Source organism: Balearica regulorum, chromosome 9 (assembly GCF_011004875.1).
Source record: "Balearica regulorum gibbericeps isolate bBalReg1 chromosome 9, bBalReg1.pri, whole genome shotgun sequence".
Taxonomy (NCBI): Eukaryota; Metazoa; Chordata; class Aves; order Gruiformes; family Gruidae; genus Balearica; species Balearica regulorum.
The window spans coordinates 161,020-180,967 of NC_046192.1; the positions used below are offsets into that span (position 1 = coordinate 161,020).

At 60.3% G+C, this 19,948-nt stretch overlaps 2 protein-coding genes across 4 annotated transcripts; both read left to right on the forward strand.

The window, feature by feature from the left end:
- Positions 1-10,937: 10,937 nt before the first annotated feature.
- KLHL30 (kelch like family member 30) lies at positions 10,938-17,050 on the forward strand. Its single transcript, XM_075760602.1, is given in 12 exon segments — positions 10,938-11,034; positions 11,115-11,955; positions 11,958-12,198; positions 13,204-13,211; positions 13,214-14,043; positions 14,136-14,304; positions 14,541-14,627; positions 14,855-15,010; positions 15,105-15,293; positions 15,878-16,023; positions 16,585-16,627; positions 16,630-17,050. Coding segments are annotated over 12 exon segments (2,970 nt in total). The 5' UTR covers positions 10,938-10,980; the 3' UTR covers positions 16,836-17,050.
- Positions 17,051-17,918: 868 nt separating this feature from the next.
- Positions 17,919-19,948, forward strand: ERFE (erythroferrone). Of its 3 annotated transcripts, none has more exons than XM_075760603.1 (6): positions 17,919-18,391; positions 18,537-18,724; positions 18,808-18,916; positions 18,990-19,080; positions 19,202-19,280; positions 19,695-19,948. In XM_075760603.1, the coding sequence occupies exons 1-6, from the start codon at positions 17,965-17,967 to the stop codon at positions 19,887-19,889; spliced, it is 1,089 nt and encodes a 362-aa protein (XP_075616718.1). In that variant the 5' UTR covers positions 17,919-17,964; the 3' UTR covers positions 19,890-19,948. The 3 variants fall into 3 exon arrangements, with proteins under 3 accessions (XP_075616718.1, XP_075616719.1, XP_075616720.1); XM_075760604.1 differs by having other exon boundaries at positions 19,560-19,832; XM_075760605.1 differs by having other exon boundaries at positions 17,920-18,391; positions 19,618-19,868.

Consider the following 19,948-nt stretch of genomic DNA (forward strand, 5'->3'; position numbering starts at 1 on the left):
CTAACCCAAATGTTCATCCTTTATATACCTTAAGACCTGAATCTTCAGACATTTTCCGAGAAGTCTCCACCTCTCCGCCTATCTACTGCATTTACATAATGCTGGCGTTGCAAAACTACACTCCACGTGTGTGGGGGTCTCGGGTGGTGGCCGGTGGTCGTTTGGGGAGTTAGCCCCCCCACTCCTTTGACCCTGTTATGGTCACAAGCCTTTGAGGACAGTTTCTTCTCCTTGGATGTTGCCCAACTCTGTTGTCCGGCCAAGCTGTTCTTCCTGATCAACTCTGTTTGGGCAGTCCTGCCAGGATGTTTCTGTTCTCAAGGGTACGAGATCTTCTCCGTATATGTTAATTACCCATAGGCCTTGTTAAATTCAAAGCTAATCATTGTTTGGTCAAAGAATTTCTCAACACTGCCGTGGGCAGGGACCTCTGAGATTTCAGGCCGTGTCCCCTCGCCACCCCCACCTGGTGAGCTGAGGTCTGTGCTGCCTCCTCCGTGCCAAGGGGCGACGGGTGTGAGGGGCTGCCGAGATGCTGGTGTCACCGAAATCCGGGAATAAACCTCGTAACACCAATGTAGTGTTAAAAGGCAGGCATTCTTTCTTGCAGCGCTGGATGCACGGGGGATAGCTCCACCCAACGTGCATGCCAGGTGATCACCAACACACAGGTTATGTAGGATCAAAACATACATATTCATCATCTTTCTCAGAAAAGGCAGTCCTATGATAATCATTTCTTAGAATTGATTTACATAGTCTCCTCCCCGTCACGCATGCTCCGTGATTTGAGTCGGTGGTCCTCAAGGGTCTCTGGTGGTCGTCAGTGGTCTTGCACCCATGTCTGCTGGGTGACCCCCTTCATGCAGGCATGCGCAGTATCCTTGTTGTAGGTGCACCTGTCCATAGCAACTTACTTCATAAGATTAATATCTCCAAACCTATTGTTCAGTTTGGTAGGGACTGTACATGGAACAGAGCAGCATTGTACCTTGCCATGGTCAGTTAGCTTCATTACCTGTTACCTTGGTTACAAACTAATTATCTCAACCTGATTCTATAGTTTCTGTTTCATGGCCCCTATCCTATGGTTACACTGGAAGCGCTCACCCAAAACGCCTTCCCAGTTTGGGTTCTGTGTTTTCCCCTGGGGTGGACTGCATCTGAGGAAAGGTCTTCTGCAGCACAGAGGCGGAGCTGGGCGAGCTGAGGAGACTCAGGGCTGGAGCCAGGGGAAGGGTCCATCCAGGAGATGCATCAGGACCTGGCACGCTTACAAGCTGCTGGACTTGGACTCTCTTGCAAACGGAGATGGCCTGAGCAGCTAGTTCAGCCTCTGCAGGGGAAGAGAGCGAGCAGCAAGGTGATGTTCTCAAGGAACTTGACTTGAGAATGGCATTTATGGAAGAGCCTCCTCCTAGACCCTGTCCCTGACAAGCAGCTTGCTTAAGGCACCCTCCCATGGTGCCAGCTGTGTGGAGGCCTTGGAAAGGACTTGTTGCTCTTGACAAGCTCTTTCTCCATCCCTGCGCTTGGCATAGGGAAGCTGCTCTCAGCGCTGACGCTGTGAGAGCTGAGGCCTTCTGTAAAAGCTTTGAGTTCATCTACTGGCTCTGGTTTTCCCAGGCTGTGCGTTAAGTCCGGCTTTGTTGAGCCTCAAGTGGGGCTCTTGTTCTTGTCCATTTTTTTTCTCTGAAACCATTCAAGTGCTGAGGACTGGGATTTGCCCACAGCATCATGTTTTGCTTTGGGCTGTCTGGGGACCTCAGTCTTCTTTTGGGATGCTCTCTGTGGGACAGGAGGACAATTGCTTTGAGCTGCCTATACTTCTGGAAGGATTACCCACCTTTGCCTTCCACCCGAAAGACTCCTTAGCGGCACTTGGGTTTGGGGGTTGTTGTTTTTTCAAAAACGGAGATGTGTGTGAATAGCTGAGAGGTAGTATACTCTTCTCCTGCTTAGAGTAAATGGTTTTATAGCTAAAAATATCCATTCCATGTTAGAAAACTTGGTTCCCTTAAAGATTCAAGCTCTCGCTGATGGATTCCTGGCTGAGAAAATCCCCTCCCAGCTTGCTTAAATATTAAACCCTCTTTAAAGTGGTTTGCATTAACTCTTTATTAAGAAAGATGCCCATGTGTGGAGGTTTGCTGTAAGACTGCCTTCGTGCTCCTCAGCAAGCAGCCTAAGGGATCACAGCGTGCAGTGAACATAGGTTTTCTTTGAGCCACTGTTCTTTTCTGCCTTTGGCATACTGGGTGCTTCAGCTGCCGTTATCAGCTATTCATTTGCTTAGATACAGTTGGAACCCTGCTGTGAACAGTCAGGAATGGTATTAAAATAGACAAAAGCACAACCTCCTCTTCCTTCCTTCCAGTTTCCCTCATACCTGTCTACCTTTCCTTTCCCACTCTTTATTAAATGATCTGTCACCTGTGTGCACTGCCCGACAGCTGCCAAAGGGCTGGGGCGCTCTGAGGACAGCTTCTCAAGGCGCGTTCCTTGCTCGCTCACTTGGTTTGCCTTCCTGCACTACTGCGCTGCTTACAGCTCCAAGCATAAGCACTCAGGCAGAGAAAAAGGCTCCAGTAGCCCTATGGACATGCACACCGCCAGCTCTGCCGCACCCAGGCTGCATCAGCAGATGCAAGTGACCAAATCTTTCACCCAGTGCAACCTTCCAGAAGCTGGTAACTGCTCATTTCTGCACTGCCAGGAGAGTATCGGTCTTCCTGGCATTGGACAGGGGTCCAGAAGGCCTTGTTTAACCTGTCCGAGAGTTGTGCAGCCTCTGCGTGCCCACTGAGGTGCCGCTGTCACCATCGCAGCACAAATTTGTGTCCAGAACTCGAGGTCCATGCCTAGATTGGAGGAAGGCAACACGACCCAACAGCAGAAACAGGGAGGTTTGTCCAGCTCCACCCAACCTTTCAACACCACCCCTGGCTGGGTAAACCTCACTGGCCTCCTGTTTTCTCCGCCAGCAAAACAAGTGTAGTATTTCCCCGTGTGACCCCAAGCAGAAGAGGGCTAATGAAGCCAGACAATGCCATGTGTTGCTCTGCAGCTTTTGGGAAGAAGGGACTTATTGGTAAGGCACAAGGGAGGAGGAAGAAAAATTGGCCAATGTGCAGGGAGCATTTGCCACACTCGAGAGGGTAACTGCTGGGGATTAGAACAGGTTACTTACAGAATATTAGGATTAATTGTGTGATCACTTAAAATTAGGTTGAATTGAAACTTGAGTGGCTTTGCTTGGCATGAATGATTTTGCTTGGCATGAGTGATTGGAGTGCAGAAGCCTTAGGCCGCAAACCGTACCTGAATGTTTCTTGAACCTTTCCTTAGTTGAGGGGCAGAAGTACTGGGAATCATGCACAGCGAGATAAACTGGACCAAGCCTATAATTCAAGGGAAAGACCTTCAAAGAGGGAGAGAATCTGTTTCGTCTCAAGTCAGCAGAAGACAGACAAGACCCAGGTGCAGATAAGACGGGAGGCTGATGAAACTGCATAGATAAAATTCGAAAGATGTTACTCCAATCATAGAACAATCAGCTTGATTGGACAAAAAGTCTGTGCGCATGGCGTGGATGGCACGTGAACACCTCGTATAGCAGATTGTGAGGCCTTAAAAGGCCCAGGGAAATAACTGAGGGGGTCCCTCTGTGGAGGCATCCAGCTCGAGCTGAAATAAACCGCCTCTGTGGCACAACCTGGGGTCCAAACTCTTCTTTAGAGTCAGAGGCTAAGACTGGCTCCAGCTGCACCTAGACTCCTCTCTGAGAAGGAGTTTAGAAAGCAAGGGGGTCCATCCTGAACCTCATGACTTGGTGGGAGGGTCTTCTTGGACTCTTCTGTACACTCCTCCATGCTGGAAACCCATGGGGAAGATAGCAGCAGAAGCGGGACTGGCAGCGCTGGTGTAAGAGGAGAGGGGGTGCACACTTTATCCCATGGGGACATGCACAAGACTCCAACAAGTCACAAAATAAGGGGAAGCGGTCCGGAGGATGAGGGGAAGACATTGCTCAGGCAAGATGTGTTGGATGGATGTGCACAGATGCTGCATCAGTGGTGCAGGGGACTGGCGGGTGCACAGCATGGTGCAGACGTGGGAACACCCATAACACGTGGTTCCCATGCCGTGCTGGGGAAGGACAGATATTCCACGGGAGCCGGCAAGGGCTGCAGGAGCTCCCGCGGGAGCTGGCAGCGGAGGCTGCAGGCAGCTGGGCAACACTGGCATCCCAGTGGATTCCCAGTTTTGCTCACTGGAGCAGGGAGCGCCGGCTTCCCACGCACTGAGCTAGAGACCAGGGGCTGGGCACCAGGGGAGGGGGAGGTGTACCGGTGCACAGGGTCAGCATGAGGGGGTCCTTGGGATCCGGGTGCTGCAGGGACCCCCAGCTGAATGCACAGAGTGGCTGACTCTGAGGATGAATCCCGGTTCTGCTAAATGAACCAAGTGGTCCGATGAATTATCAGCGTGGGAACATCTCTCATCGTGCCGTTTTTCAGTGAAAACATAGGAACTTAGGGAAAGAGTTGGCTGGATTTGAGCATCTTTGCTCCTGAAGTGGAGGAGTCCATGCAGACGGTATGATGAACTCAACCGAGAACAAGTTCCTCACTGAATCTAGGCGACGCTCTTACCATAAAGGGGAAAGAATTTGTGCAGTTGTAGTAAGATTTCTGAGAATCTCATCTTGAATACGGTGTGCAAGTTTTGGTAACCTGCTTGCGAGACTTGAAGTCCAATAAGAATAAATGAGGAGAAGAGCTGTTAAGGTGTCTCAGGGGAGCAGTGATCAAATTAATGAAGAGAAGGTAGTCTTGTTAGTTGCAACGTTTAGCTTAGTGAAGCCAGTGCTGGATTGTGGACCATCGACCACTAGGGATAATGAAGAATGGAAGAGGCATAGTGAAAGGAACTGGTAAGAGAGGACCTGAGAGCACGCAGGTGCAAACAAGAGGTGAAGACACATCTGTTGGCAAGTGGGAAGGCTCCTACCTAACGGCTGGTTGACTTTGGAACAGTTTTTTCATGTTAAAGTGGCACGAAACCAGCTGGTTGCAGCACGGAACTTGGTTCAGAGAAGCACTTCTGCAGTTCTCTTGCATGGTTGACTGGAACAAGGGGACTCCTAGAACAGTGTCCCTTCTCAGCGGCTCATTAGCTATGGGCTGTATTTCATCAAGTTACAAACTGTAGCTGTCTGTTGCCTGGACTACAGTCACTTTTGTCCTGCAAGCAGTAAACTCAAGAATTGCATAGTGTATCTTCTAGCAAGCATAACCCTTAAGGCATAGGAGGACTGTCACCCTGTTGTAGGCAGAGTTAATAAATCTCTCAAACAGTGCAGAAAAAGCCCCTTGGGCAGTTCCACTGTACTTACTCTCCTTGTAGAAGGAAAAGCTTACGAGGTTGTTCTGTTTCCTCCACTTCTTCCCAGTATAAGAGAAGCCAAGGAGAGTGCGAGCTGCTTTATCTACGTCTTTATCTCCTCCATCGGCTTTCCAGAGGGAAGTCAGGACCAGAGAAGAGCGGGCCCTTGCTGAGACACCGGTCTGACATGATGGCTATCAGACACTTGCCTGATGTTCTAGTGCTCTGGTTTTGTGAGCAAGAGGAACTTGAAGCCCAGTGGCATGCCAGTTCAAGCAGCAGCTTCTCCGCCTCTTACTGTAGAGTCCGCCAGATCCCCGGGCTGTCTGGATGCAGTAAGGAAATGGATGTTGAAGATAATACTAATGCTGGGGGCAGGGGAAAGTTGCAAATGAATTTATTCTTGTCCAGACTGAACACAAGTGTAGAGGGCATAGCAGTGGGTGGGGGCTGGGTTTTGTTGTGTGTTTATGGCCTCAGCAGTCTCCAGTACAAATCACATGGGACTGGTGCTTACAATGGGGCGTTATTTTCACCTTCCTCTCTCTACTACTTGGTGCCAACTTTGTTTTACTCTCTGTTTGAACAGATTAGTGAAAAATAGTTGTAAGTTCTTAGAAAAGTGGCTGCTTATTTCCTTAGAATTCACGGGCAGGTTTTACAAGCCAGGCAGATCTTCTGTTCTTGAAAAGTTTGACACTCGCATTTTGAATAGCACAGTGATCGCTGCATCTTCTTGTCTGGCTAGCCTAAGCTCACTACAAAACTAGGCATTCTTCCCCAGGCAGAAATGGGCAGGCGGCAGCGTTCCCCATCCAAGTGCTCCATTTCTGAAGCTTTTAAGCTGGGCACCTCTCAAACACGCAGAAATGTCCTTCCACTCGTTGCTCTTCAGGTGGCTTCTGAGCTCCTGCTTCACACCCAGCCAGAGTGGGGACCAGCGGGGCTGGGGCTGCAGCCAGTGCCCTGGGTTGGTGGGGTCATTCTTCATCCAGACGCTGCTTCTCTTCCCTGGGGAGTTCCCTGACTAGCTCCCTCCTGGGCTCCTGTATTGCCTGTGGGTTCTCCTGCTGTGGGGGGAAATCCGCTCCCCAAGCACCGTTTCTAAAAGAGAGGAGAAGTCTTTCCCCGTCCCTCTCACTGTCTTCTCCCAACTAAGACAGGCTCTGTGGTGTCAGGAGCAGTGCTTCTGCAAGGGCATGGTCATGCGCCCAGGGGATGCTCCCAGCTTGCAGCAGTCTCCCACTGGCTGCTCTGCAGGACCAGCTAGAAGTCAAACACTACGGAGGTTTTGCAAATCAAAGAAACGGGAGGTATGCAACCCCTCATTCCCTGGCTTTCCTTCCTCTGCTTTTATTTGATCTTTACAATGGAGAAACCAAAACAGCAGAATCAGTCACGCTTCTGCGCGGAACTGGGAGGAGTATCTGAGAGAGCAGGAGATGGCGCTGCCACCCAGAGGGACCTCAACAGGGCTGGAGAAAGGGCTGACGGGAACCTCCTGAGCTTCAGCCAAGGGACGTGTCAAATCCTGGCCCGGGGGAGGAATGGCCCCAGGCCCCGGGACACGCTGAGGGTGCCTGGCTGGAAAGCAGCTCTGCAGAGAAGGCCCTGGGGGTCCTGGTGGACACCACCTTGAACTTGAGCCAGCAAAGGCGGCCAAGGGTGTCCTGGGCTGTACGAGGAGGAGCATTGCCAGCAGGTCGAGGGAGGGGATCAGCGCCGGTGAGGCCACCCCTGGAGTGCTGTGTCCAGTGCTGGGCTCCGCTGCCGGACAGGCTTTGCATCACAAGGTCTGTGTCTGAGGCTGGGCGAGGAGCTTCTGGGCCCCTCCCCGGGTGCGCCCCTGAGAGCTCTGTGATGACACCAGAGAGTCACAGTCACCCCATGACGTCACTTGCAGTGGGCACCCATACACGCCGGTGTGGCGCACTGCCAGCAGCACACGAGACGTTGAGTCCTGCGGGCAGCACCCAAGAGGTCGAGTCCTGCCAGCGGAACGCCAGTGGCTGAGGAGCCACCAAGAGCCGCCAGCGGAACACGAGCCTTCAAGTCCCACCTGCGGCACCCATCAAGTCCTGCCAGCAGCAGAGGAGACATCAAGTCCCGCCAGCAGCTGACAGGACACCGAGTCCCAGCAGCAGCACTGGAGGCATCCAGGCATGAGCCGGCGGTGCCGGGAGCCGCCAGGAGCTCCCGGCGGGGGGACACCTGCCCCATCTGCTTAGATCCCCTTGAAGACCCTGCTGCTGTGGACCCGTGCTGGCATGCTTTCTGCCATCCCTGCATCCAGCGCTGGGCTGCCACCGCCCTCGCTGCCACCTGCCCACTCTGCCGGCAGCCCATCATGGCCATCCACCGCCTGAGGGTGGGCAATGACCGTGCCGGGGTGGCCCACAGTCCCCACGGCCGCTTCCACCCCTACGTGGGGCTGTGGCCGTGGCAGCAGGGGCAGCAGAGGCGGGGCGGCAGAGGCAGCAGCGGCATCCCGGAGGCCTCCTGCACCGCAGCCTCTCCGCTGAGAGTGGGGAGCGCAGCCCCCCCGTGCCCCGCCAGCATGTCCGGAGCCTGTCCTGGCAGTGGGACAGCGACGGGCGCAGCCGGCTCCGCTCCCCGCCAGGGACCCGTGAGGATCCATCATGGCTGCGGAGGGTCCGGGAGGAAGAGCCCAGCTCAGGGGACCACACACACCACCTCCCCTGGGTCCGCCCCTGAGTGGGGCAGCTGGGCCCCCGGGGTCCCTGTGAAATAAAACTAGCAGAGAGATCTGGGGGCCATGCCTGGTTTCTACACACCGCTTTGCTCGTCCCTGCGGGGATGCATCCCTGGAAGGGGAGGAGGAGAAAGGGAGAAAGGGAAAGGGAAAGTCCCCTGGGACTCTTCCAAGCAGATCCCCAGAGGGACCAGTGTCTGCTCTCCTGAAGGCCAGGGTGAGGAAAGAGGTTGAGATGGAGGTTTGGGGGAGACTCCTCTCCTCCTCTCCTCTCCTCTCCTCTCCTCTCCTCTCCTCTCCTCTCCTCTCCTCTCCTCTCCTCTCCTCTCCTCTCCTCTCCTCTCCTCTCCTCTCCTCCTCCTCTCCTCTCCTCTCCTCTCCTCCCCTCTCCTCCCCTCTCCTCCCCTCTCCTCCCCTCTCCCCTCTCCCCTCTCCCCTCTCCCCTCTCCCCATCCTCTCCCTCTCCCGCACCCCACCCCCACCCCCCGTGTGCTGGGATCCCACGGGAGGCTCTCTGGGCAGGGGGAGGCAGCCCCAGCACAGCCACCAGCTGCCTGCGCTGCCTGCAGGAGAAGCAGCCCCAGCCGGGATGTTCCTCGTGTTTAGGGAGTCTCTTCTTCAGGGAAATCTGGAGCCCTTCCTCGCTCCTCTCCAGCTGGGGACCACTCCGGGGCATCCCCAAGAGCTGTGCAGTGGCAGCGTGCCCCAAAGGGCGCCAGGCCCTCGCTGTCGCCCCGCTCCATCCCCTCCTGCAGACCGGGTGGCTGGGGAGCTCCCCGCGTTGGGGCCGAGCTGCTGCCCACACCTGCCTGCTGCCTTGGCAGACCTTGCTGCCCAGGGAGCGGACCCAAATGTTGGGGTTGAGAGTTTTGGCGGCTGCGTCTGCCCCAGCAAGGGCAGCCGAGCATGAGGTGAGGCTGCTTGGAGCATCCACGGCCTCTCAGTGCCTTCTGGGCCCTGGAGATGGACGCAAAGACAAAAATCTCATGGAGATTTAGATCAGAAAATGCTGGCAAGCAGGAGGTGGCTCTGTGGTACTTCCCAAAGACTCCCTCTGAGCAGCATCCTCTCATTGGAGGTCCCAGCCCACACTGGGCATCAAGGTGGCCCTTTCTGTCCTTCCCCAGCACTCCAGGCCAGCAGGAGGCAGGACATTTGCAAGCAGCTTTCTGGTACCTAGAGGAAAATCCAACCCTTGCAGGACTTTCAGCAAAATCCCCGCTTGGCCCAGTAGCTGGCAAAGCTCAGGCCCTCGCCCACCATGCCGACAACGAGACAGGAGCAGGCTCACATGCGGGCTCATGTCACGGCTCGCAGCATCTGTCTGCTTAACCCGAGACGCGTGGTGCCTCCAGCACCGGGCCGTGTTCCCGTGTTTCGTACTACATCCCCATCAATATTACAGGGTGCTGTGCTGCTGCCACCACAGTGTAACCCACCCTGGCACTGCGGCTGTATTGCAGGGTGGCGTTGGCTCATCCCCCCCACCAAGAGCCGCTCTGTGCCGGGTGTCAGTCCGCACTGGGGCCAGAGAGGAATTAAGAGGCTGAATCTGTAATGGATCCTCGCTGGACAATCGGTGTTTAAAGGCTTTGATCTGTTGCTTCTTGATTGTATTCCAGCCCTCGATGGAATTTCTCACGTGTAACTGAGCCCCACTAATCCATCCTGGCCATATATAATGGATGGCAGTGGAGTGAAGGAACACAAACGTGGCTGAATATCGGTAACAGATGTCTGGGCAGCAGTGCGGCAGGTCCCTCTGCTGAAGATCCCCCACTGCCCAGTACCTGCCCTCTGTGACAGCCAGTGCAAAACCCTTCCTCTGTCCCCAAAGCCTGGCCTGGCCGTGTGCCAGGGCAAGTGCCGTGACCAGCTTCGGCCACTCTCCACTGGCCCAAGGAGCAGGACCAGTCTTGGAGCCTGCCACTATTTCCAGGGCCGGCAACAGTGCCACCCACTGAGCCCCGGCAGTGCCACTTGATGCCTCTGTCAAATATTAATGCGATGCTCACTACGCTCTCTGCCCTGCCCCAGCACTGCAGCCGTGGTCTCTGCCTGCTCCAGGGCTGCCCGACCCCTCCAGCCTCCCCTCCCACCCCGTAGTGCCCATTCCTCCCTGCTCAGGGACTTCTGGGGTGCAGCTGCACCCACCTTTGCGTGTTACCCGGGCAGGACAGGACCCAAGCCCCTGCTCTTGGCGGGGAGCTCCCGGGTGCCACCTGTCCCCGGCGGCCAGCTCAGCCCCCCCCCCCCCGCGGCAGGTAAGGCCCCGCTGGGGCTGCGGGCGCCCCCCGTCCCCCGGGCTCGGTCCTCGGCTGCGGGGGCATCGCGGTGGCCCCCGGGGGGGGGGGGGGAGAGGGGGCTGCGGGGGCTCTGCAGCTCCGTCCCGTCTTCTGAAGGAAACGCCCCTCCCGTGGGTCTTTCCCGGGGAGGGTTCTCCGCAAACGACCGGGGTGATGTGCCGGGCATCTTCACGGGGCACCCCTCACCCGTTCACGCGTGGGGGGCCCTGGGTTGTTTGAGGGTCCATCTCCCCTTGCCTGCCCTCCTCCAGGAGGAGGCCTGCGCCTCTCTCCCCCGGCAGCCACCCGGCCCAGCGGGGGATGGAGCCCGGCAGGTCGGTGCCAGCGGAGCTGAAGCTCCGCCAGCCCTCGCAGCGGGCCAGGATCCCGGCGCCCTTCTTCGCCCACCCGGTAGGTCGCTGGCTCCGCCCGCGGCCCCCGGCTCGTCCTCTCGGCTGGCGCTCCCTCCCCGACCCCCCCGGTACTCTGCCCGCACAGGGTGGGGCGGCCGAGCCGGCGGAGGCAGACGCGGACTCCCTGGTGCCCACGCACGACGAGCGGGGTCGGCCCATCCCCGAGTGGAAGCGGCAGGTGATGGTGCGCCGGCTGCGGGCCCGGCTGGCGGACGAGGGGGCGGCAGGCGGGCAGGTACAGGGGCATCCCGGGGACGGGGGGCGCGGGCTGCCGGCCCGGCGGGACGCTGACGGCCCCCCCCCCCGCCTCCGCAGGACGCGGACTCCTGGCGCTTCTCGCCCTCCCGCCAGGCCGTGCTGGGCCCCTTCGGGGAGCTGCTGACCGAGGCAGACCTGCAGCAGCTGGAGCGGGCGGTGGAGAGCCTGCGGCTGCGGCGGCGGGGCGAGGCGTACCAGGGCGAGCTGCGGCGTCTGGCGCGGGAGCTGCGCGCCCTGCTGCCCGCCCCGCTGCTCAGCATCACCGTGCGCAGCCCCCCGCCCGGGCAGCCCCTGCCCCTCTGGTGTGGCCGCCTGGCCGGCGCCGTCAGTAGCCTGGCCGCTCTGCTCGCCCACGCCGAGGGGGCGCGGGTCGCCTCCCCCGCCGCCGCCGCTGCCGCCGCTGTCCCTCTCGCCGCCGCCGCCGGGCAGCCCCGGGAGCCGGCGGGAAGCCTGGCGCAGCGGGAGATCCGGCAGTGCGGGGTCTGCGTCCGCAGCCTTCGCGGCGCCTTCGAGCCCGCGTGGGGGGCGGCGGAGGGGAAGGCGGCCGGGGGGAGCGGTGCGGAGGCCGCCAGCGACTCCGGCATCAGCTGCGAGGAGACGTTTTCCGACGGCGGCGGCTCCGCGGGGCCGGAGTGGGGCAGCCTGAGGAAGGAGCGGATCGTGATGCTCTTCCTGAGCCACTGGAGACGGTCCGCCTACGGGCCGCCCCCGCCGGCCGCCGGGGACCCCCGGGAGGCAGCGGGGACCGCGGGGGGCGCGGCGGCCCGCTTGGCGCGGCAGAGGGCGGCCATCCAGCGGCTTCTGGGCGGCTGGCGGGACGCCGCCTCCCGCCGCCCCCCGCCGCCCCCCGCCGCCGGCCGCGCACCGCTATCCCCGGAGCAGTTCGTGGCGAGGGCCGGGAGGGGCCGGCCGACTACGACAGCCTGTCGCTGGAGCTCTTTATGCTGGGTTATTTCCGCATCCTGGAGCAGGAGCTGCCCCCCGAGGAGCGCCGCGGCCGCCACCTCCTCTGCTTCGAGGTGTTCGAGCAGCTGGGCCGGCACGGCTGGCGGGCGGTGCGCTCCTTCCACCGCGCCGTCACCGACGAGATCGCCGCCGGCCGGCGGGGCTGGCGGGACGGCTTCGACGACATCAAGGCGAGGTATTTCGGATCCCCCCAAAGGTCGGCCCGGCGGCCGGGGGAGGCCGGGAGAGAGGGGGAGGAGATCTGCCGCTACATCGACCGCAGCTTCGCCTTCTGGAAGGAGAAGGAAGCCGAGATCTTCACCTTGGAGGAGTGATGCCCGCTGGCGGGGAGGGCGGAGGGCTGCGGGAAGCCGCGGGCTGCAATAAACGCCTTTTCGGTTCTGTCCGAGCTGAGCAAGGCTTCCCAGGGCGATGGAGAGGGACCGCCCTGGCACCCCGATCCCCCACCCGCCGGGATCGATGTCTTGGCCCCCGGCTCCCCGTGGCGAGGCGGCCGCCGCCGTTTGTTTGTGGCCGCAGAGGAGTGACATAACATCCTATATTTAACACTCGGCAGCAATAGCCGAGGGGAGGAGGAGGGACATTGCGGGGACCCCCGGCGACCGATGGGGCGGGGGGGGGATGGGAAGATGCTGCCGGGGGGTGGTGGTGGTGGGGGGCTTTTCCCCCAGGCTTGCGGTGCCCGGCTGGGCGCGGAGGGATGCTTTCCAAAAAGCAGCAACGCCGCGGGGCGACGAGGATGGGCAGCAGCGGGCAGCTCTGGCCGCACGGTGCCTTTAAGAGCAGGGAGCGGTGTCCCGGCGCCACCTAAAAATAGCGTATCCCTCCCCGTCCCGGCTTGGATCCCGTGTCGCTCCGAGGTGTCCCTCCCCAGGGCCACTTCCCCCCGGAGGCCGGCCGGAGGGCTGCAGAGCCCAGGTGAGAGCGGGAGGGAGCGAACCGGAGCGGGGTTCAGCTTTGTCCCCAAACCACCACACGCCCCCGAAGAATCGGTGGCAGCCTCGGCAGAGCAGCTCGGAGCGTAGGGAGGGGAACCCACGGCCACCCGTGGAAGCGGAAGTGGGGGGGCTCCAGGGAGCACTTCTCCTGCCCCTGCCGGTGCCTGTAAATTAGGCGCTGGGAAGGCGCGGTTGGGCCGGGGGAGTGGGGAGAGGGGCCTGTCATCGCCTTTTCCCGGCAGGGACACCCTCCCACGCTCTGCTCGGGCTCTGTCTGCCGGCAAGTCCCCGCGGCCATCCCCAGCACCATGGTGAGGAACGTGGACGACTTTGACTTCTGCCTGCCCTCGCACGCCCAGGGCGTGCTGGAGGGGCTGCAGCAGCTGCGTGCCAACCCCAAACTGTCGGATGTGACGCTGGTGGCAGGCGGGCGGGAATTCCCTTGCCATCGAGGCGTCCTGGCCCTCTGCAGCCACTACTTCCACGCCATGTTCTCCGGTGATTTTGCCGAGAGCATCGCAGCACGGGTGGAGCTGAAGGAGGTGGACCCTGGAGCGCTGGAGATGCTGCTTGACTTTGCCTACACGGGGAAGGTCACCATCAACCAGGGCAACGTGGAGGGGTTGATGCGGACCTCTAGTCAGCTCCACTTTCCCACTATCCAGAAAGTCTGCAGCCGCTACCTCCGGCAGCAGATGGATGCCACCAACTGCCTAGGTATCTGCGAGTTTGGTGAGAGCCACGGCTGCCCTGAGGTCTCCTCCAAGGCCTGGTCTTTCTTGCAGGAGAACTTTGAAGCCGTCTCTCAGCAGGAGGAGTTTCTCCAGCTCTCCAAGGAGAGGTTGACCATCTACCTCTCCAATGACCAGCTGCAGGTGCAGGAAGAGCAGAGCCTGGCTGAGGCTGTGCTGCGCTGGGTACGCCACGACCCAGGGTCCCGAGCCCAGTTCCTGCCTGAGCTGCTGGAGCTGGCCCACCTCGTCTTGCTGCCTGACCAGTACCTGCAGAACCTGCTTGCCACCGAGCCCCTCATCCGTGACTCAGATGCCAGCAAGGCCCTCGTCGCCCGATCTCGTGCCACAGTGGGTACCCCCTGCCCCAAATCCCAACCCCTAAGCCAAGGGCTGGAGGCTCAGCTCGGAGCCTGATGGTCCTGCCCCGGCCTCTCCATCAGGGGCAGAGTGATGCCAGTGCCCAGAAGAACCCCCTAACCCCACCGCAGAAGCTGGAGGAGGTGCTGGTGGTGGTCGGCGGCCGCGTGCTGGAAGAGAACGAGGATGAGGATGGGGGGTTGGATATGCCAGTTGCTCCCAGGAATTTCGCTTTCTACAACCCCAAAAGCAGTAAGTGCCCATGGCAGGGATGGGGCAAGTGCACATGCGCGTGCGCACGCGCGCGCACACACCCCTCCCCCGCACGTTAATTAACCCTCTATCTACCTCAAAGCCACCTCTTGCAAAACTGTTAGGAGGGGCACTGTGGGGGGGGGGGGGGGAGGAAGGAAGAGTGAAACAAGGCTGGCTTAAAAGCATCATCGCTGGCTGTGAGGGGGTCACCGCTTGGCTCTGCTGCATTTCAGGGCAATGGATGGCTCTGCCCGACTTCCCTGATTACAACAAATGGGGCTTTTCCCTGGTGGCTCTGAACAACGATGTGTACGTCACAGGTAGGTGCCAGGGCTGCTGGTGTGGGTTGGGGATCTCCAAGGAGCGGGTTAGAGGATGGGGGACAAAGATGTGGGCATGAGGTGCTGGTGTGGGGCCAGGGACTATCTTCCTCTTGGAGCAAAGCCCTCTTTTTGCATCTCTCTTGGGCACATGCGGCTGCTGGGGAGGGATTCCCGGGGACAGCTGCATGCAGAGGGGGTGGCCTGCCTGACCCATCCCTCCCCAGGCGGCTCCCGGGGGTCCCAGAACGACACATGGTCGACGACCCAGGCTTGGTGCTTCTGCCCCAGGGATGGCGCCTGGAATCCCATTGCTTCCATGCTGAAAGCCCGGACAAACCACACCAGCGCCGTCCTCAATGGAGAGATCTACGTCATCGGGGGTAAGGCCACAAAGACCCCGTGGGTGCTGTTGGGGTGGGAGTTTGTGGGTGACCTGGAGCAGCGGGGTGGCTGCAGCGTCCCACTGCCCTGCAGGGACGACAGTGGACGCAGTGGAAGTGGAGCGCTATGACCCCTATAACAAGAGCTGGTGCGCCATCAGCCCAGCCCTCAAGTATGTGAGCAATTTTGCTGCTGCCAGCTGCTTGGGCAAGCTCTACCTGGTGGGCTCCTGTGCCGTCAAGTACAACGCTCTCACCCTGCAGTGCTACAACCCTGTCCAAGGTGAGAGCTGGCCGCACCGCTGTGCCCCACCAACGCCTCCCTGGGGAGCAGGACGGAGAGGGACCCCCAGGCAGGTGACATCCTGTGCTGCCAGGCACGGTCCCACAGGGCGCCATCACGTGCTAATGGCGTCTGGCAATGGCTGCGGCACAGGGCCAGGGGCCAGCTGGGAGCACGGCTGCCGGCAGCACAGACCTGAGTCTCAGACCTCCAGCACAGCATGGCCCTGAGCTTCAGTGGAGTGGGATCTGCAGGGAAGAGGGGTGGGGGAGGCTGCCCACCTTAGGGAGAAACTGAACCCCTGTGACAACACCACCTCCTCGGGCAGTCTCTGCGCAGCCCACAGTGGTCTCCCCCCATCCCACACCGCCACTACAAACAATATCCTTCCCACTTTTTTTTTTTTTTATGCAAGAGCCTTGTTTGGGATGGGGTCTGCAGATGCTGCCCTGCCTGGCTGCTCTGTCCCCTCCCTTTCAAACTCCCCCTTAAACAGCTGAGGGCTTGGCAGTGCTTTTTTCAGTCACTGGCAGCTGCATAAAGAACCAAGGGTGGGATGCACTGCTGATGGCTGCTCCTTGCAGATTTGTGGAGTGTGATCACGTCCCCCTTCATCCCCAAGTACCTCTCAGCCCCGCGCTGTGCCACCCTGCACGGGCTCATCTACCTCATCGGGGACAACACCAAGAAGGTCTACATGTACAACCCGGAGGCCAACATCTGGCAGAAGGTAGCAGGATGCAGGGCCAGGTGCAATCACGCTCCCAGCACCCTGCAACCATAGCCCTGCACTCCCTCCCCCCCCCCCAGGTGCCACCACCTCCTCTCCCTCCTGCTTGCTTATCCCTTGGCTTTATTAACCCCTGCAGAGCTGAAGATGCCCCAATCCTTCCTTCCCTGCTCCCCCATCACATCCACACTAGGAGCACAGCTTTCATACCAAGTTACTGCTTTTAAGCAGCGTTCGCACTGCAGAAGCCCACAGGACACCCCCCCCCCCCCTTTTCCAGCACCACCCTGCTGCAGGGTGTGCAGGGCTCCTGCATGTGCAGGCTGGCAAAATCCTGCCTGTCCCCTCTGCTCCCCCCCCAGACCCTCGCAGCAACCCCAACCTTGCTCCTGCACAAGCACCACACAGAGCTGCTGCTAAAAGCAAGACGTGGCCCAAGGGGTCCCCAAACCTCACAGAGAGGACAGGGCGAGGGGACGCGCCCAGTGGGTTAATGCTCCGCGGTGGGAGTGGGAGGTCCCCAGGGGAATCCCCACACAGCTCATCCTGCCCCTCGCACAGGTGCAGCTCCTGCATACGCTTCACGAGAACGGTGGGATGGTGCCATGGGTGACCGGCTCTTTGTCACTGGCGGCCACTGGAAGGGCATGGATGGGGACTACCGTGTGGAGATGGAGGTGTATGACTGCGCCAAGGATCTCTGGACACGGGAGGGCTCCCTGCCCTGCCTCTGGCTCTTCCACAGCTCCTCCTCCATCTTCATGGACACCTCCAAGTGGACAGAGGCTTTCCAGGGTGACGATGGGCTGTAGGAGAACCCACAGCGTTGTCGGTCACTCTGCGCAGCCGCTCTCCCCCTCTCGCCTCTCTCCTCGCTGCCAGTTCAGCTCTTCGGGGGTGGAGATGGAAACCCCTCTGCTGGGCTGGCTGGGGCGTTGGGAGCATGTTCCCCACCCCCCCGCCCCGCCCCCCACACCCCCCTGCCCCGTGGGGTAAAGGCTTTTGCTTATAAACACACTTTGGCTAATGCTTTCATTTTGTTTTGTTTTAAGAATTGCCTTTCCCCCTCCCTCCAAAACCTCAAAGCTTTTAGGGTATTTTGAGGCCTCCCGAAGTGTGGCCCATCCTAACAGAGACTGCCTGACATTGCTGCCCGGTGGCCATGGCCCCTTTCCCCATCACGTTCACACCCAGCATGGAGAAACCTGAGGGAGACTGGGGAAATCTCTCCTTCCCAACACCCAAAACTGTCCAGCACCTTGCTGGACATTTTGACGTGTCAGACCTGCTCCAGCACGGGGTGGAGCACAGTGACAGGAGATAAAACAGCTTTTGGATCCTCAGGTGGCACGGCAGCCTACAGTAGGGTGCTTCGTCCTGGGTTCTCTCTCTCGGGATGCACAGCACGCACCCTCGGGAAGTGCCCAGGGTCATGGTGAAGCAGCCGGCACCCTCAGTGGCTCCCGGTGCCAGGACAGAGCCGAGCGGTACTTCCTGGCCCATCCCCATCTCTGCTGGGAGCCGGTGGAAGAGGACACGCCAGGACCGAGCGAGCACAAGGCAACGCTTCCCTGGCGAGCAGGCCCACCACCGGCACCGGCCCGTCCTAGCTCCGCCAGCGTCGTTTGACGGTTAATCTGTTCTGTGTTCGCGGGTTTTTTATTATTTTTGAAGCACTAAACACACATGCGGAGGAGCTTTGCGGGTCGTGGGAGCAGCCCCCTCCTGGGCGCTCCCCGCTGCTCCCCACAGGCCATGCGGGGTTTGGCACACGGGGGGGGGTGTGTCTCGCCTCCCGCGGGGGACAGCGGGGGCTCTCCCGCGGCACCAGCGCGGACCCCGGCCCAGCCCCAGCAGCGGGGCGGGCCCCGCTGGCGCCGCCGCAAGCCCCGAGGCGGGGCCGGGGCCCGGGGCCGCCCTCCCGGGAGCGGCGGCAGCGGGATGCGGTTGCCGGAGTTGTGCCTGGCGCTCCTCTGCGCCGCCGTCGCCGCCGCCGGGCCCGGCTCCCCGGGGACGGCTCGGGAGCAGCCGCCGGGCCCGGGAGCAGCCGCGGGGAGGGCGGCAGAGGCGGGACGCGGGAGGCCGGGGGCGGCAGCCCCCCGGGCCGGCGGCGTGGACCCCCGTCAGGCGTGGATGCTGCTGGCCGGGAGCCCCGGGCGGGCTAGCGGCAGCCGGGCCCGGGGCAGGACGGGCACAGACCGGGCCGGGACAGGGGCTGGCACAGCGCCGGTACCGGCCGGTGGCCAGGCTCCAGGAAAATCCCCCCAGGCTGCCTTGCAAGTCGGCGTGCCAGGCGCTGCCCCTGCCAGCCCCGGGGTCCCCGCCGTGCTGGAAGAGCTGCTGAAGGAGCTGCAGCTCCTGCTGAAAGGTACCCACCGGCCTCAGGGAGTGCTGCTGGAAGGGGGGGGCCCAGGGGAACCCCAGGGCTGGGCAGCAGAGCCAGGCGCTGTCTCATCTTGGGAACAGCCGAAGTTCCTTCCTAAAGCCGACCGCTGGTTGGGTTTTCGGATCAGGCATGGTGAAGGAGCAAGCCAAGACACACAGGAAGGCCTGGGAAGGGCATGAGGAAGAGGAGGAAAGTGGTGAAGGCAATCCACAGGCCAGGTCCCATCGTCGTGTGGAAGCAGCCTTCCACTGCCGGACACGAGAAAACATCTCCGTCAAGCAGAGAGCACGGCAGGAGCTGCACCTCTACTACATCGTGAGTGCCCAGCCTGCTGCATCTTCCTGCCTCTGGGGACACCCGCTCCTCATTCTCTAACCCAAGCCTTTCCCCATCCCCAGCCAGCGAGGGAGGGGATGTTCCACCGTGGCTCCGGGCTGAACCTGACCAGCGGGCAGTACACAGCCCCCGTTGCGGGCTTCTACACCTTCACTGCCACACTGCACATCGGTGAGCCCTTGAACACCCCGCACAGACCTGCCAGGGAGGGCCAGGACGGCTCTCATTCTCCCCTCTGTCCCAGTGCGCAGAGAGCAGCAGAGGAAGGGGCAGCCGTGCAGGGGGAATCGTCTGCGGGTGCTGATCTGCGTGCAGTCCCACTGCCAGCACAACAGGTAGGGCAGGGCAAAGCCGGGAGGGAAGAGGGACCCTGGGCCAGGGAGGGAGGAGGGAGTCCAGCATCCCCAGGGGGAGGAGGGACACGTTCTCCCCAGCACCACCCTCCCTCTTCTGCAGCAATTTGGAGACCGTGTCCTGGCTGGAGAGCGGTGGTGACCTGTTCACCATCTCCGTCACTGGAGTCCTTTACCTGCAGGTTAGTGGCGCCAGCTCTGCTCGGGACTGCCAGGCAGGAAGGTGCATTTTGTGGCCCCAGCTCCCAGGCTGGACTCCAACGCGAGTCTATTTCTCAGCCCACCTCTGAGCCCAAAGGACACTCGGGGCTGAGGTCTGCTGGGACGCTACGGCACATACCACAGCCGGGCTGCCCTACCAGCCTCCGTGTTGTCCTTTTCCTAGAAGGAAGGGGGGTGAGCAGCCCCTCCAGCTCTCAACTGCTGCACGCAGCGGAGAGCTCTCTCCTTCACTCTGCCAGGCTGTGCCCAGTGCCCGCGGGAGGGGGCCCAGCCCCGTTAAGCCCTCTCTTTCTCCAGGCTGGGCAGTATGCCTCTGTTTTCGTGGACAACGCTGCAGGCTCTCCCCTCACCATTCAAAGCGGCTCTGATTTCAGCGCCATTCTGCTGGGGGTGTGAAAAGGTACTGGGCACCACAGAGGGAGCAGAACCTGTGCCAGGAGCAGTGTGACCCTTCCCTCTGCCAGCCACCATCACACCTCCCCTGCTCAGCACCAAGCCCAGGGAAGACCTTTCACTGCTGCAGGGGCTGCAGACTGGTCCAATACTGCACGTGCTGCAGAACCATCTGAACCTGGACAAAAAAATTGAGGAGAAAAAGATAATAAATAAATAAATAATGATGATGAAG

Bases quoted from the DNA above. Each gene is read 5' to 3' on its own strand.
- ERFE (XM_075760603.1), top strand. From the start codon at position 17,965: ATGCGGTTGCCGGAGTTGTGCCTGGCGCTCCTCTGCGCCGCCGTCGCC. The intron at 18,392-18,536 runs GTACCCACCGGC...TTTTCGGATCAG, and splicing joins GCTGCAGCTCCTGCTGAAAG to GCATGGTGAAGGAGCAAGCC. The intron at 19,081-19,201 runs GTAGGGCAGGGC...CCTCTTCTGCAG, and splicing joins TCCCACTGCCAGCACAACAG to CAATTTGGAGACCGTGTCCT.